A 16,892-nucleotide genomic window follows, 5' to 3' on the forward strand; every position below is an offset into this window, starting at 1 on the left:
CAGTCAGTCATTGCTCTCACGTCTGCAGCTGGTTCAAAATGCGGCTGCACGACTCCTAACAGGAACTCGAAAAAGAGAGCATATAACCCCCGTGCTAGCCTCTCTGTACTGTCTGCCTGTGTCTTTTAGAGTTAATTTTAAAATTCTCATGTTTATTTTTAAATGCCTTCACAGTCTTGCCTCGCCTTACCTCTCTGAGCTTCTTCATCCCCACATACCCTGTCGGTCTCTCAGGTCAGCTGACCAGCTGCTCCTGGAGGTACCGAGATCCAGGAGGAAGCTCAGAGGGGACAGGGCCTTCTCTATTGTGGCTCCAAAATTATGGAATAATTTGCCCATGCATGTTAGAGAGGCCACTTCACTGTCCACTTTTAAATCGCGTCTTAAAACCCACTTTTATTCCTTGGCTTTTAACCTCAGTGAGACTTAGTTTCTCTTTTAATTGAAGTAGTTATTTAATTAATGATTTCACTCTTCTTTTATTTGGTTTTTATTTATATCTCATGTAATTTTATTTTACAGTTCCAATGTACAGCACTTTGTGTCAGCTGTGGTTGTTTTAAAGTGCTTTTATAAATAAAGTTGATGATGATGATGAAGCAGATGTGAGGACGCAGTTTAACCCCTGTACTAAAGAACCAATTAAATTAAATTAAATTCAATTTTATCTATATAGCGCCAAATCACAACAAAAGTCGCCTCAAAGCGCTTTATATTGTACAGTAGATACAGAGAAAAGCCCAACAATCATATGACCCCCTATGAGCAAGCACTTTGGCGACAGTGGGAAGGAAAAACTCCCTTTTAACAGGAAGAAACCGGCAGAACCAGGCTCAGGGAGGGGCGGCCATCTGCTGCGACCGGTTGGGGTGAAAGAAGGAAAACAGGATGAAAGACATGCTGTGGAAGAGAGACAGAGATTGATAACAGATATGATTCAATGCAGAGAGGTCTATTAACACATAGTGAGTGAGAAAGGTGACTGGAAAGGAAAAGCTCAATGCATAATGGGAATCCCCGGCAGCCTGCTTTAGCAAAAAGGAAAGTTTTAAGCCTAATCTTGAAAGTAGAGATAGTGTCTGTCTCACGAATCCAAACTGGAAGCTGGTTCCACAGAAGAGGCGCCTGAAAACTGAAGGCTCTGCCTCCCATTCTACTTTTAAAACAAAGTATTTGTACTTAATGTTTGAGTTTAGGGTTTAGTAGTTTTGACTTCCTTCTTTTGTGTTTAGTTTATTAACAAACCAGACTATACTGCCATGTTTGTTGTTTACAATTGTATTTTGTTTAGTTACTCCTCGTGTGTCATAGTGGTCTGATCAGACTTTATATATAACCTTCTGTGCCATTTCTTGTTTAGGTCAGTTATGTTTGTTTAGGTTTCTTTGTGCAGTCATTTGGTTTGTTAAGTTTGTGTTCAAGCTATTAATTACTGCGCGCAGAAGAGCCAAAACACACATCAAACATTAAAGTTCAGTTATGCCAGCTTTACCCTTGGGATGCCTCAGCTTCTCTTTTATACCCCCCCACACACAACTCTCTGCATCAGGAAGGTCCTGCCATTGGTCCTTCCATTTCGTTTGTTAAGTTTTCAGTTCTTTGCCTGAGTTCAGTTTTGTTTCTTTGACCTTTTTTAGTGAGCTCAACATTAATTACTTTTGTAAATATAATTTTTGGGTTAAATGAATGAAAACCCTGTTTTTCTAATAATTCTTGTGACTCCTTCTGCTTTTTCAACTCCGTCCAACACAGCCCTAAATATTTGTTTAATGTCCTGGTCAAATATTACTCCAAGGTGTTACTGGAGGCCAAGGTAATGCCATCCAGAGCAAGTATCTGGTTAGATACCATATTTCTAGGTATTTTAGGGCCAAGTATAATCAGCAGCATAAAGTTAGTTGTCACCCGGGTCTTTATATCAAGCTCTGCTGTGTTCAAGCTATTAATTACTGCGCAGGAGAGCCAAAACACACATCAAACATTAAAGTTCAGTTATGCCAGCTTTAAACCTGGGATGCCTCAGCTTCTCTTTTATACGCCCCCCCACACACACACACAACTCTCTGCATCAGGAAGGTCCTGGCACTGGTCATCCTGGGAGTTTAGTCCTTCTATGCCCTAACAGTTAGCAGATAACACAGAGATGCATCGCCAAGCAGTTTTCACAAGGTCATGCGAACACATAATTTGACTATGACTTTAAACATTGGTAACGTCAGGTGTTGCTCTGATATACAGGAAATGACATCACGGCTCAAACTCTTTGTCAGTAAACCATTTCTTTATTTGACATATAAAATTTTGGTTTAACTGTTGCAGGATTTCATAACGCAAACAAGCTGAAAAAAAAAAAAAACCCCTGCAGAAAACATGGATCGATGCATTCATTAAAAACATGATAACAGGAAACAGATTTTTTGATTCAACTACTGGAACAAAGCTAACCACTCAACACAAACACTACAGTAGAACAGTTTAGAAAGCTTAAAATGTAGCGAGGCACATTTTCATTCTGTTTACAAGATTTACTTAAAAGCGGGAATCAAGACGTAACAGGTTATTCGTAACATGGAATCATTTGTGAGTGAAGCATGAACTGAGATTACTCAAACTCTTTCACAGATGAAGTTCTCTTTCATGTGTCTGTGTTCATGCTTAGTGTGATCACATGATTGTGAAAGGGTTTTGTCACAGTGTCTGCACTTGTTTGGTTTCTCTCATGTGTGGACTCGCTTTTGAAGCTTATGTGCACTGATGAAGGATGACCCACACTGATCGCAGACGTGCTTTTTAACCCCACTTTGAAGGAGTTCATATTGTTTGAAGTCCTTTGAAGTGGTGAAGCCTCTCCCGCATTCTTTACAGTAGTTCATTTTGTTCATTTTCAGAGTCCTTCGATGACTGAAAGTTTTTCCACAAAGGTCACAATGAAACTCTTTCCCACAGCGATGACAGGGTTGAGAACTGGATCCATCTGTGTCGCTCTGCTTCTAAACAAAGACACAAACACAGTTTAAGTCAGTCCTTCAATATTTTCATCCTCAACATCGCCTGAAATAAAGAGCATCTCTGCCAAAGTCCAATTACATTTTACTATTTACATTATCACACTCAGCTCAATATAATGTGCTATAAAAACGATAAGAGTAAAAACATTAAATTAATACTAGTTTAATGCTACAATAACAGTAATATAATTCTCAAACACTATCACTAAAAACTTGTGATAAGAGTCTGAATAATCATTCAGAGGTGTTTTTCCATGCAGCAAAATTGCTAACATGCTAACACAATTTGATGAGCAGAGTTGTTTTAAACAGTCGGGCTGATAAGATAAAAATATAAATACATACCTCACAGTAACTGCACTTGTAGAGTCTTTCTGGTGTGGATCTTTTGATGTGCTTTCAGGTAATATGGAGATTTTAAAGTCTTCTCACACAGGTCACATTTATAAGGTCGTTCCTCAGAGTGGGTAAACATGTGGCGTTGTAACTGCGTGTTTATAGCAAACTGTTTGCCACACTGATCACAGCAGTACACATCATGTCCGGTGTGAATGCGTAGGTGTGTATTTCGGCTCTCTATCCGGCTGAAAGTTTTTCCACAAATGTCACAGTTGTATGCCTTAATTCCAGAGTGGGTAACTAGATGACTCTGTAAGCTGTTACTGTGAGTAAAAACTCTGCCACACTGATCACAGCTGTACGCTTTAACTCCACTGTGGATGAGTTGGTGTGTTTTTAAGTTTCCAGACTGCGTAAAAGACTTTCCACACTCGTCACAGCTGAATGGTCTCTCTCCAGTGTGGATGAGTTGGTGTCTTTTTAAGCTTCCAGACTCGGTAAAAGACTTTCCACACTCGTCACAGCTGAATGGTCTCTCTCCAGTGTGGATGAGTTGGTGTGTTTTTAAGTGTCCAGACTTGGTAAAAGACTTTCCACACTCGTCACAGCTGAATGGTCTCTCTCCAGTGTGGATGAGTTGGTGTGTTTTTAAGTGTCCAGACTTGGTAAAAGACTTTCCACACTCGTCACAGCTGAATGGTCTCTCTCCAGTGTGGATGAGTTGGTGTCTTTTTAAGTGTCCAGACTCGGTAAAAGACTTTCCACACTCGTCACAGCTGAACGGTCTCTCTCCAGTGTGGATGAGTTGGTGTGATTTTAAGTGTCCAGACTGCGTAAAAGACTTTCCACAGTCTCCACAGCTGAACGGTCTCTCTCCAGTGTGGATGAGTTGGTGCATTTTTAAGTTTCCAGACGTGGTAAAAGACTTTCCACAGTCTCCACAGCTGAACGGTCTCTCTCCAGTGTGGATGACCTGATGCATTTTTAGGGCAGCTTTTACGGTAAAATCTTTCCCACACTTGTCACAGCTGTATTTTTTCTCTCCCTTTCTTCTGTGAGGTTTGTCGGCCTCCTGAGAGCGCTGACTTCTCAGTCCACGTTGGTCCTGCAGTGACAGAGATACAAACAGAGGCAGTGAGTTGTGGGAAACGCATTATTCTTACCGGGCTTTTAGTAGTGGTACTTTGTGAAAAGCTTTTATTAAATAAGTAGTTATACTCATTTTCATACACCCATTGCAAATGTGCTCATGAGAGATGGCATTGAGTCTTTTGAGGGTCAAACACGCTTACAGACAAAGATATATATTCGACTTGTTTCTAGGGCAAAGATTAGAGACATTTGGCCTGCAAAGTGCCTGTACGCCTGTTCAGTGAGATTAGCACAGGATGTACTCCGGATGTTTCAGAGACATGTATGAGTAGACAATAACGGCAGGAAACACACAGCTTCTCGTGTTCCTTCTTCCTGATGTTGCTGTCATTTGGAACCGCTACATCGATCACTACGGCCGTCTTCTCATGTTTGTCTACCACCACTATGTCCGGTTGGTTAGCCACCACCATTTTGTCTGTCTGTATCTGGAAGTCCCACAGGATCTTAGCTCTCTTATTCTCTCCCATTTTGACCCTGGGACTTCCAGGTTATACTCGGCACAGATGCCTGGTGTGATAGACCCCAGCCTCAATGGATCTTGTGCTTAGTGCTTTTTCTTGTGCTGCCATCATTAGTGCTTCCGTGCTGTCTTTCAGTCCAGGGCGTAGGTGTTGATAGCCCGGATCTTGTTCTTACCATTCAGCTGACTCCTCAGGACTTGCCTGACCCTCTGCAGGTACTTGGTGGTTGCAGCTTTCCTAGCGGCCTCTTCATGGTTCCCATTTGCCTGCGGGATCCCCAGGTACTTGTAACTGTCCTCTATGTCTGCAATGTTGCCTTCTGGTAGTTTGATCCCCTCAGTTCTGACTACCTTCCCTCTCTTTGTTACCATCCGACTACACTTCTCCAGCCTGAATGACATTCCGATGTTCAGCAACCGCATCTTCCTGTGCCTGCATTTGTAGGTCGATTACGTTACAGCAACACGACAAAGAATGTCCAAATTCTATACATATGCATACATACAAATTCAATATGTACGTATATATAGAGAATTTTATTATTTATATATATACACACACACATATATATATACACATATATGTATATATCTCCACTCATATATATGTATATACATGCATATACATATGTGTATATATATATATATATCTATATATATATAGAGATATATATATATATATGTATGTACAGACATATATATACATACATTTGGACATTCTTTGTGGTGTCGCTGTAACGTAATCGACCTACAAATGCAGGCACAGGAAGATGCGGTTGCTGAATTTGGACACAGCTAGATACCGGAATCTGCTTCTTTTTCTTCGGGGTTTTACGGCAGCTGGCATCATTGTACATGCAGTGCTGCCATCTTCTGTTTCAGTCGGTTATTACAATCTTAAAACCTACTACTTATTCCTGCGTAGACTATTAAATTAGTCGTTGATGATTTTGATTGTTGACGTAATCGTACTAGTTGAGTAATCATGGCAGCCCTAATATATACATCAATATTTTTCAATACACGTGTCCATATTTATGTCTCCAGATTGTTTGTATAGTGAGCCTTTTAGACTGTACTCTTGGTACAGTTGTTATTCTGGCTGCTTTTTTTTTACACTGTCAAATAAACACAGATTTGCAGCGTTTGTATGTGTGTCAAGCGATTTACGCAAATTTGAGAAGGGTTAGTAAATCTAGTGTTGAGGTTAGCTCGGTGCTTACCTTTAGATGAGCCCACAAACCGAGAGAAACTCCGTGATGAAGCTGGAACTCTTTCCAAACACAGGAAACAGATCAGGGAGCAGAGACCCACGTGGTTCACGCTGATCTCAGCTACGATCCAGGAGACAAGGGTGGGCAGATCGATGCACATATCGATCCAGACGTTGGTAGTGGTATACGATCGATACTCCTCTGAATTCACTACTTTACTCGCTGCGGATGAAAAAGCAGCTGTCTTTGCCAGCACCTCCTCTTATGCGGCAGACTCACTTTGCTCCGCCCCCTTCTTCTGCCCTGCTCGGATTTGATACTATGCCGTCACGTGACTCGGCTACTCACAGAAAACGCATTTGGACTGCAGAGAGTGAGAAACAGGAGCAACATGTGGAGATATTTTACGGCTGTAATTGAACATGCTGGAGAACAGATGGAAGGCTTGTCAGCACCTAAAGCCACAGGGCACCACAACAAGCTGTAGAGTTCAGCTTATTTTTTCACACCCCAGTTAAATGCTTTGACTGAATTCTCACAGCACACACTCAAACTTAGTGGTTGTGTACACTGTGGACATCATAACCTGACAGTGATCAGTGCTGCTCTGGCGATATGAGGTGCTAATAACACAATAATAACACACAAACAACAGATCCTGTAACGCAGCGCTGCAGCCTCCTTCCCAAACGTTAGGCTACCTGGGAACATTCCTGCGTCAATCAAGTCAAACTTCTGTTATTGCGAAGCTAGCCCCTCACAATGGCAAAGAGAAAAGTTATTTCTGACAACAGAGCCTTTCAGCACCGATGGGAGACTGAATATATGTTTACAGACATTGGTGGTAAACAGTTTACCAGCAGTTTACATTGCTAGTAAACTGGTAAATCACAAAGTGAAGCTGTTGTGAAAGCAAATTTTATTGTAGCAGAGGAGACAGCCAAATGAGCCCGCTGCATGATGAAGCTGTGCGACGTCTTCTATCCAGACAAAACGCAGATTTTGGTAAATGTGAGCCTCCAAATGTGAGATAGAGTAGTGGGTAACAGGCTGAAGGGGACTGCAGAAACTTTAACTGTCAGGTACTATCAGGATTGCTGATCGGGTTTGTGAGATGGCCACTGATTTAAGAACACAATTGTGTGAAAGAAGCAAGAACTTTATTGCATACTCTCTTGCTGTGGATGAAAGTACAGACATGATGGACATTGCACGGCTGGCCATCTACATCCGTGGAGAGGAAATATTGAACATTAAATCGATGGACGGGACAACGACAGGAAAAGACATTTTTGAAAACGCATGTGAAAGTGTAACCGACATGAAACTGCCCTGGGACAAACTTGTTGGACTTACAGCAGATGGAGCGCCGGTGTTGTGTTGGGGAAAAAGTGGACAAGTCGGCAGGATGAGAGTAAAGATGCAGGAGGAGAAATGTACCGGTGAGTTAACAGCATATCACTCACTGATCATACACCAGGAAAGGCTGTGTGGTAAAGTCCTAAAAATCGAGCATGTAATGATCACCATAACGCAAACTGTAAATTTTATCTGAGCTGAAGGTTTAAATCACCCTCAATTTCAGTCTTTTATGTGGGAAATAGATTCAGAGTTTGCCAACATTCCTTATCATACAGAGGTACGCTGGCTGAGTTAGAGAAAAGTTCTCAATAGAGTTTTTGAGCTCAGCAAGGAAATCTGTCAGTTCATAGACATGGCATGTATGATGTGAAGGCATTTCAAGTGAAGCTGTCACAAATGCACCAGTGCAACTTGCCTCACTTCAAATCAAATCAAATCAAATCACCTTTATTGTCACGTCACATGTGCAGGTACACTGGTACAGTACATGCGAGTGAAATTCTTGTGTGCAAGCTTCACAAGCAACAGAGTTGTGCAAAATACAATAACGTGCAACAAGCAAAATATAAAAATGGTTAATCTAAAAGTAATAAATATATGTACCATATATAAAGGTATATACATTACTGAATGTGTGTACTAAATATGTTTTTCACGTGTGTGTGTGTGTGTGTGTGTGTGTGTGAGTGTGTATATACATGTTTTACAAATGAAATAGAGTAAACAATAAAATAAGATATATAAAATATAAAATATACAGAGGTAGGTATGTGCAAAACAGTGGCATTAATGTACAGTATGGAGTGCATAATGTTGAAGTTCCAGTAGTGAGGGTGAGGTGTCTATGACGTGTTCAGCAGTCTGATGGCCTGGTGGAAAAAGCTGTCTCTCAGTCTGCTGGTACGGGACCGGATGCTGCAGAACCTCCTTCCTGATGGAAGTAGTCTGAACAGTTTATGGCTGGGGTGACTGGAGTCCTGATGATCCTCCCGCTTTCCTCAGGCACCGCTTCCTGTAGATGTCTTGGAGGAGGGAAGCTCACCTCCAATTATCCGTTCAGCACACCGCACTACTCTCTGGAGAGCTTTGCGGTTGTAAGCGGTGGTGTTGCCATACCAGGTGGTGATGCATCCAGTGAGGATGCTCTCAATGGCACAGCGATAGAAGGTCCTGAGGATGCGGGGCTCATGCCGAATCTTTTCAGTCTCCTGAGAAAGAAGAGGCGCTGCTGCGCCTTCTTCACTGTCTTGTTTATGTGTACTGACCACGTAAGATCCTCAGCCAGATGTACACCAAGGAAGCGGAAGCTGCTCACTCTCTCCACAGCGGCGCCGTTGATGGTGATGGGGGTGTGTACTCCTCTGCACCTCCGGAAGTCCACTATCAACTCCTTTGTCTTTGCGACGTTGAGGGTGAGATGGTTGTCTTGACACCAGTGGGTCAGGGCGCTGACCTCCTCCCTGTAGGCCGTCTCATCACCGTTGGTGATAAGACCCACCACTTTCCCTGTTGCCAAGTAATGTTGAACCAAGTCGGCGCACTTTGCTGATAAACTGAGCGCACTGAGTACGCCCGGCGCTTTGGTGACTTTGAAGCACAAAAAGAGAATTTCGAGCTGCTTCGCAACCTATTTATGTGGAAACTGCACCTGTGCAGATTCAGATGGAGTTGCACTGTAATGGGACACTCAAGCCAAAGTACGACACTGAATGGCCCGCACAGTTTATTAGTTCCATTCCTGAAGCAATGCCCCAGCTCCATCTACATGTGGCTCGAACCTTGTGTTTGCTTTCATTTATTTATTCTGGGTTTTTGGCAGCATGTTCATATTTCTAACTTGCATAATTTTGACAGGATATATTTTTAAAAAGAGGAAAATATTTAAAGTTAAAGTTTTTTTTAAGTTTATTTTTTTTCTGGAATAATATTCTTGTCTGTGTTTATTCATATTTATGTTTAAAAAACAATGTTTAAGTGTGTTCAAAAAATGTTTATCTTGTTTGGCCCGCAACCTAAAGTGTGCCGTGAGTTTTGGCCCCGTGTGCAATAGAGTTTGACATCCCTGCTGTAGAGAAACTCTGGGTTTGTGTGCTGACGAGCATCACTCACAGTACGATACGAAAGCTCACTCATACCTTTCCAGATGTGACAAATTCAAAAAGATGCTGAAACCTTTAGAACATCATAAACTACACATTGTTGTACTCTTTTAGGATGAAACAGCTTTCAGATTTATTTACTCGTAAAGGATCAAAGATGTTTTTAAGAATTTTGCATTCAAGGGGAGAATGTTTAAATAAGTCATGTAAATGAGAATTACAAAGTTGGTGGCTGCAGTATATACAAATTGGTGTATCTCAAAAATGAAACTATGAAGACACTCAAAATTAATTTTGTCTGGTTGGAAACTGTTTTATGCAACATTTTTACTTTTACAATTTTGAGGGATGAACCTCTGAAATTTCTTTAACTAGAAATTTGTGTAAAAATACCACTTTTGGAATTGATGTAGTTACTGTTGACTTAATGCATACATATGATTAAAATTTGGGATATAATGGTTGTATTGATGTATAGCAAATTGAAATACTCCCAAAAATGGCAGCACAACATGTAAAAATATAAAGATAAACTCAGGCAGACTTGGTTCTGTGGTAGGTCTAAAGGGTTAAACTGCTTCCTCACATCTGCTTCATGAATATGAAGGGTTGTAGTGGAAGATGGTGGTGTGAAATCCTCATAGCTGTGGAGTGAGGAGGGAGCTCCTGTGGGTGAAGTCTTTGATGGTGGTGATGGCTCTGTGCTGGTGGGTGTGGGGAGGTGGGGGGATGATGGACCAAAGTGTCTCTATTGTTGGGGAAGGTGGAGGTGTCAAGGCTGGTTGATGGATCATCAAACCAGCAGTAAAAGTTGTTGAGGGTGTTGGCCAACAGCAAGTCGTCAGTGGAGTGGGGCTGTGTGCTTATATCCTTACTCTCATTTCCCTTATCATATCTGTAACATGCAACTTCTGTCGGTGCTGTGCTACTGGAAACTGAATTTCCCGGAGGAACCGACCCGAGGGATTAATAAAGTTCCATCCATCCATCGGACATTTGCACACATGCTTAAGAATTGCATTGACCCCATTTCCTCCAAAGTAAAATTCTAGTTGCACATGTCCATGAAAATTTCTCCCACTGAAATGAGAGCCAGCACTGTTTTGCAGTATGTTTTAAGTTACATTGTTTTATGTTTGTTGCACATATTTACTGCACAGTTTAAAGCATTTCTGAATATTGAGTCTTTTTTGTGGTGAATTGTTTGTACCAAAATAATTGATTCTGTTCATCTGGACGTGGTGTTTTCAGTGTTCCAAGTGACTTCTTCAATCTCAGTTGACTGCAGGTTTCCCAAACCTAGTAAACAGTACATTTGCACAATGACGGAAAACAGCCCACTGAATGAACAATGGGCTGTAAGGTCAGTTTCTTCATCATTGATATGCAAATGATGACCATTGATCAACAGCCACTGATCAAATTCCACGAGTACCATTCACAGAGAGTTGGGGAATGCCAGCATTGTAAGATGGTGAAAGATGTACGTACCCTTAGGGTTAGTGGCTCCAGATTGGATCATGGAGGTAGTGGACCGAGGAGAGGAGGTTCTGTTGTGTGGGAGTATTTTGAGTAGATTTTGGTCAACTTGGTGGGTTTTCCAGCTTTGTGTTCTGGCTGTTTGCTTTTGTTTTGTGCGTGTTTATTTTATCTGGAAACGGGAAAAACTCAAAATGTCAAAAATCTGCTTTTCAAAATATAAATACCATTAAATAACTTCAAACCTTCTGTTTGACTCTTTACATTTAATGTTATAAAAATATATATTTTATTGTTTAGTTAATCTTAAAATGTTAGTCTGCCAAATGTGCAGCATTTTAATGTATTTATTCTCTTTAGCTGATAGTTTGTGGGGCCCGGGTAGGTGAATAACTGCATCTCTACCAGTTTCTCTGCACTCCAGCCTCTTCTGTGCCATGTGAAGGGATTTTCCTTAATGCAGGAGAAATTATCTCCACGAAAAGGAACAGGTTCGGCCATCGCACAGTGAAACAAATTCTCTTCTTAAATGCATCATGTTTTTAATTTGTAAGTTCATGAGCATTTTCCCTTTCCAGTTCTTAATCCAGTCTCCCCCCAGGTCAAAAATAAGTATAGAAAAATTTCCCCAATATAATATTATTGATAAATACACCCGTCTAGCGATTAATTGCATATATAATGGAAGCAGGACCTCACAGCAGAAGCCTACTCCATAATGTGTTGTACATTATTATATGTATATTATATGTAACATGGTGTTTTCCAATTATTGTGTTTACCAACATCAAGAAGTCACAAGCAAAGAAAGAACACACCAAGGTGCATGTTTAAACAAGGAGAGTTTACTGGTCAAAATGATTTATTACACAAAAAAACCCACATTTTTTTAACCCCCTCAAAATACACGTTCAAAGCAACACAACGACGGCCCGATATCAGACAGAATTCCACTCTGTAGAGTGGGCAATCATAATGAAGCAGTTAGTTTTATTGTGTGGATTCAAGCTGGTCTTCATATTTTTGGCCACCAGATGTCACCAGAGAGGACTGTGTTGAAAAGCTTCGAGTAATGAACCGTTTTTCAATACAAGCTTCAGAAAGCTTCATTTGGCCATCACTACCGATTGGTTTGGATACTTTAGTTCTATTTGTAAGCACACACATTTAGTTTACTTATGAATTTATACCATTTCATTACTTAGTTGGATTTTTGACTAACATTTGTTTCTTTTACTTCTTAGCTGCCATGATCTGGGGAGTTGCCAGACAAAAGGTGGTGGCCTGGGTTTAAAGCCCTTAAATACAAAGAGCGATAATTGGACTGTACCACCACTTCCTGGTGAAGGGTGTTTTCTTTAATTGAAAACAAAGTATTTGTACTTAATGTTTGAGTTTAGGGTTTAGTAGTTTTGAATTCCTTTTTTGGTGTTTAGTTTATTAACAAACCAGACTATACTGTATTGTTTGTTGTTTACAACTGTGTTTTGTTTAGTTACTCCTCGTGTGTCATAGTGATCTGATCAGACTTTATATATAACCTTCTGTGCCATTTCTTGTTTTAGTACTGTTATGTTTGTTTAGGTCGGTTATATTTCTTTGTGCAGTCATTTGGTTTGTTAAGTTTGCAGTTCTTTGCCTGAGTTCAGTTTTGTTTCTTTGACCTTTTTAATGAGCTCAACATCAATTACTTTTGTAAATATAATTTTTGGGTTAAATGAATGAAAACCCTGTTTTTCTAATAATTCTTGTGACTCCTCCTCCTTTTTCAACACAGTCCATTACACAGCCCTAAATATTTGTTTACTATCCTGGTCAAATATTACTTCAAGGTGTTACTGGAGGCCAAGGTAATGCCAACCAGAGCAAGTATCTGGTTAGATACCATATTTCTAGGTATTGTAGGCCAAGTATAATCAGCAGCATAAAGTTAGAGGTCACCCAGGTCTTTATATGTGTGTTATCTGGCTTCATTCCATTACTGTAAATTTAAATGTTATAATCAAGTGATCGGGCAAGAGAGAGTTTACAAAAAACAGTGTTAAATGTTTAGTTTCTATGCCATAATTTAAAACAAGTTCTAGAGTGTGATTAACGTGATGGGTAGGTTACTTTACATTGGAGATCAACAAAAGTGGACAAGAAAAGATTGAGACCCATCAGTCCAGGCAACATTTTTCAATCTCTGCAACATTCAGATTTTAGGGGCAGAATTTGTCTTAAACAACATAAAGCATGGATCCATCCTGCTGCTGGTGTAATCATGGGCCTATATAACAGTTGTGCAACTCCAGTTTTTCAGCTCTATAGGTAATCCTCCAGCAGCTGCTAGGCCCAGGACCCTCCTGCTCCACCAGGCCCAGGATCCACCAGCAGCCACCAGGCCCGGGATCCACCAGCAGCCACCAGGCCCAGGATCCACCAGCAGCCACCAGGCCTGGGATCCGCCAGCAGCCACTAGGCCCGGGACCCTCCTGCTCCACCAGGCCCAGGATCCACCAGCAGCCACCAGGCCCAGGATCCTCCAGCAGCCACTAGGCCCAGGATCCTCCAGCAGCTGCTAGGCCCAGGGCCCTCCTGCTCCACCAGGCCCAGGATCCTCCAGCAGCCACCAGGCCCAGGATCCTCCAGCAGCCACTAGGCCCAGGATCCTCCAGCAGCCACTAGGCTCAGGATCCACCAGCAGCCACCAGGCCCAGGATCCTCCAGCAGCCACCAGGCCCAGGATCCTCCAGCAGCCACCAGGCCCAGGATCCTCCAGCAGCTGCTAGGCCCAGGATCCTCCTGCTCCACCAGGCCCGGGATCCTCCAGCAACCGCTGGGCCCAGGCTCCTCTAGCAAGGCACCAACAAGTAAATCGACAGTGACTTCAACGGGCCATCACAAGGTAATACCAATCTCACCATTTTCAAAATGCCGCCTAAAAAAGCAAACCCAGGAGTTGAAGAGGAGTTGGAGGAGATTAGGAAATCGCTTAATTTCATGTCTGATGAACTGAGCAAAGTGGCTAAACAACAAGGTATGCTACATGACCTAATGGATGAAATAAAACAACTAAAAAACTTGATAAAGGAGAAGGACAAGAAAATAGACGACTTGGAGCAGCGACTCGAGGACCTTGAACAGTACACAAGAATGGATGACTTAGTCATAAGTGGACTGGAGACGCAACACCGAACCTACGCCAGAGTAACAGCTGGCGGAGGTAAAGACGGTGAAGATGCCCCGGTAGAGGAGCTGCAAACGCTTGAACAGCAAGTGATAAAATTCCTTCAAACGAAGAATGTAAGTATTCAGAGCCATCATATCGCAGCATGCCACACGCTCCCCAGAAAAGACAGTAAAACAAAGCCAGCAATTATTCTTCGGTTTGTGAGTCGCAAAACAAAGATTGAGTTACTGAAACAGGGAAAGAAACTAAAAGGGACCGGTGTGTATTTAAATGAACATTTAACGAAAAAGACTGCAGAAATTGCAAGACAGGCACGCAGCCTGAGAAAACAAAATAAGATACAAGCGACATGGACGAGGAACTGCAAAGTAATGATAAGACTAAATGGCAATCCAGACGAAGCGAAAGTTGTGATGATAAGAGAACTAAAAGACTTAGAGCAATATAAATAATCAGGAATCTGCTATGGAATCTATTGGAAAAGTGACGACTGGATAATGAACAATGGGTATGGAAAGTGTTTCTGGCCTTATGGCTCAAAAAACAATGGAAAAAACAACAACAAAAACACATAAATGACAAGTTTGGACACAGATTATAGGTTTCCATTCAGAGATATTGAAGAGGAAGACTTTGATTATGAGAAGGACTGTCAAGGAGGCTATTTTGCCACACACGCTGAGAAGATGAACTTCAAAACGTTTAACTATGCAGAGCACAACATGCATGACCCTGAAACTAACATTGACCCAGATAATCACTTCTACAATAACAATAATAGTACTTGTGAGTACTATACAGATGACCAATTTAATATGAATATTAAAATGGCAAATGCATTGTCGGTCATACATTTCAATAGTAGAAGCCTGTATAAAAATTTTTCTAAAATTACAGAATGTTTAAGTAAGTTAAAAAAGTTTAATATAATTGCAATATCAGAAACATGGCTCGATAATGAGAAAGTTAGTGAAATGGGACTGGAAGGATACGAATTATTTACAATGAACAGGGTGAATAAAAAAGGAGGTGGTGTTGCTTTATATGTAGATAAAGTTTTGAAATGTAGTCTGATTGAATGTATGTCAAGCATCATAGATGACGTAATGGAATGTGTTACTATTGAAATCCATGTTGAAAAAGCTAGCAATATAATTATAAGTTGCATCTATAGGACACCAGGATCATGCCTTGACACATTCAATGAAAAACTTGCTGCTATGTTTAGCAACCTAAATGATAAAAAAGTGCAAATAATTTGTGGTGATTTTAATATAGATTTGCTAAACCCAAACGGACATCAGAAAACAACAGATTTCATCAGTACAATGTATAGTAACTGCCTTTTCCTGTAATTATAAAACCAAGTAGAATAACAACTGATACAGCTACATTGATAGATAATATATTCACAAATAAAATTGACCATGAAATAGTAGGTGGACTTCTTATAACTGATATAAGCGATCATCTTCCTGTTTTTGCAATTTTTCAAAATTATTTTGGGATTAAAACTAAAAAAAAGAATCAAACATTTGATATGATACGACATAGAACAACAAGAGCCATTGCTGCCCTCCAGGTGGACTTAAAGGAACACAATTGGAATGAGGTTTTTGCAAATGAAGATTCAAATAGTGCATATGATGCATTCCTATCAACTGTAATTTCACTATATGAAAAACATTGTCCTTTAATGAAAATCACTAGAAAGCATCACAGATCAAATAAGCCATGGATCACAAAGGGGATAGAAGATGCATGTAAAATGAAAAATAATCTATATAAGAGATTCATAAAACAGAGGACAAAAGATGCTGAAATAAAGTACAAGTTATATAAAAATAGATTAGTAAATATTATAAGAACAAGTAAGAAAGAATATTACCACACATTATTGGAGCAAAATAGAAGTAACACACAAGAAACATGGAGGATATTAAATAGCATAATCAAAAGGGCTCAAAAATAAGAATTATCCAGACTATTTTAAAAAGATAAAGATATTGTGCTTGATAAAACTAAAGACATTGTAAATGAATTTAATGATTTCTTTGTAAATGTTGGCTTTAATTTAGCAAAAGAAATTCCAGAGTCAAGAAATAATAATGACCTAAATAAACATATTACTCAGAATGTGTCCTCCATGTTTATTGGTGCTGTAACTCATAGAGAAATAATTAACATTGTGAAGACATTTAAAAATAAAAAGTCCACCGACTGTTTTGGTATTGACATGAAATTAGTTAAGAGTATTATAGAATATATAGTGCAACCTTTAGCATACATTTGTAATCTGTCCTTTCGAACTGGTGTATTTCCTCACAAATGAAAATAGCAAAAGTTATTCCAATCCATAAAAACGGAGAGAGATGTCAGTTTACCAATTACAGGCCAATATCACTACTCCCACAGTTCTCAAAAATTTTAGAAAAGTTATTTGTTAATAGACTTGATAAATATATAGAGAAGCATAATCTCCTAAGTGATAACCAATATGGCTTTAGAATGAAAAGGTCCACTTCGATGGCAGTGATGGAACTTGTAGAAGGGATATCTAATGCTATAGATAATAAGGAATATACTGTTGGTGTTTTATAGACT

The 16,892-nt window shown here is 40.3% G+C and overlaps 1 protein-coding gene across 1 annotated transcript; it reads right to left on the reverse strand.

The window, feature by feature from the left end:
- Positions 1-2,307: 2,307 nt before the first annotated feature.
- LOC120441844 (gastrula zinc finger protein XlCGF8.2DB-like) lies at positions 2,308-14,419 on the reverse strand. Its single transcript, XM_039617292.1, has 5 exons — positions 14,300-14,419; positions 6,186-6,227; positions 3,654-4,452; positions 3,354-3,569; positions 2,308-2,990 (listed from the first exon to the last, which is right to left on the reverse strand). The coding sequence occupies exons 1-4, from the start codon at positions 14,417-14,419 to the stop codon at positions 3,355-3,357; spliced, it is 1,176 nt and encodes a 391-aa protein (XP_039473226.1). The 3' UTR covers positions 2,308-2,990; position 3,354.
- Positions 14,420-16,892: the final 2,473 nt, after the last annotated feature.

The sequence above is a fragment of the Oreochromis aureus genome, linkage group 9, assembly GCF_013358895.1.
Source record: "Oreochromis aureus strain Israel breed Guangdong linkage group 9, ZZ_aureus, whole genome shotgun sequence".
NCBI lineage: Eukaryota > Metazoa > Chordata > Actinopteri > Cichliformes > Cichlidae > Oreochromis > Oreochromis aureus.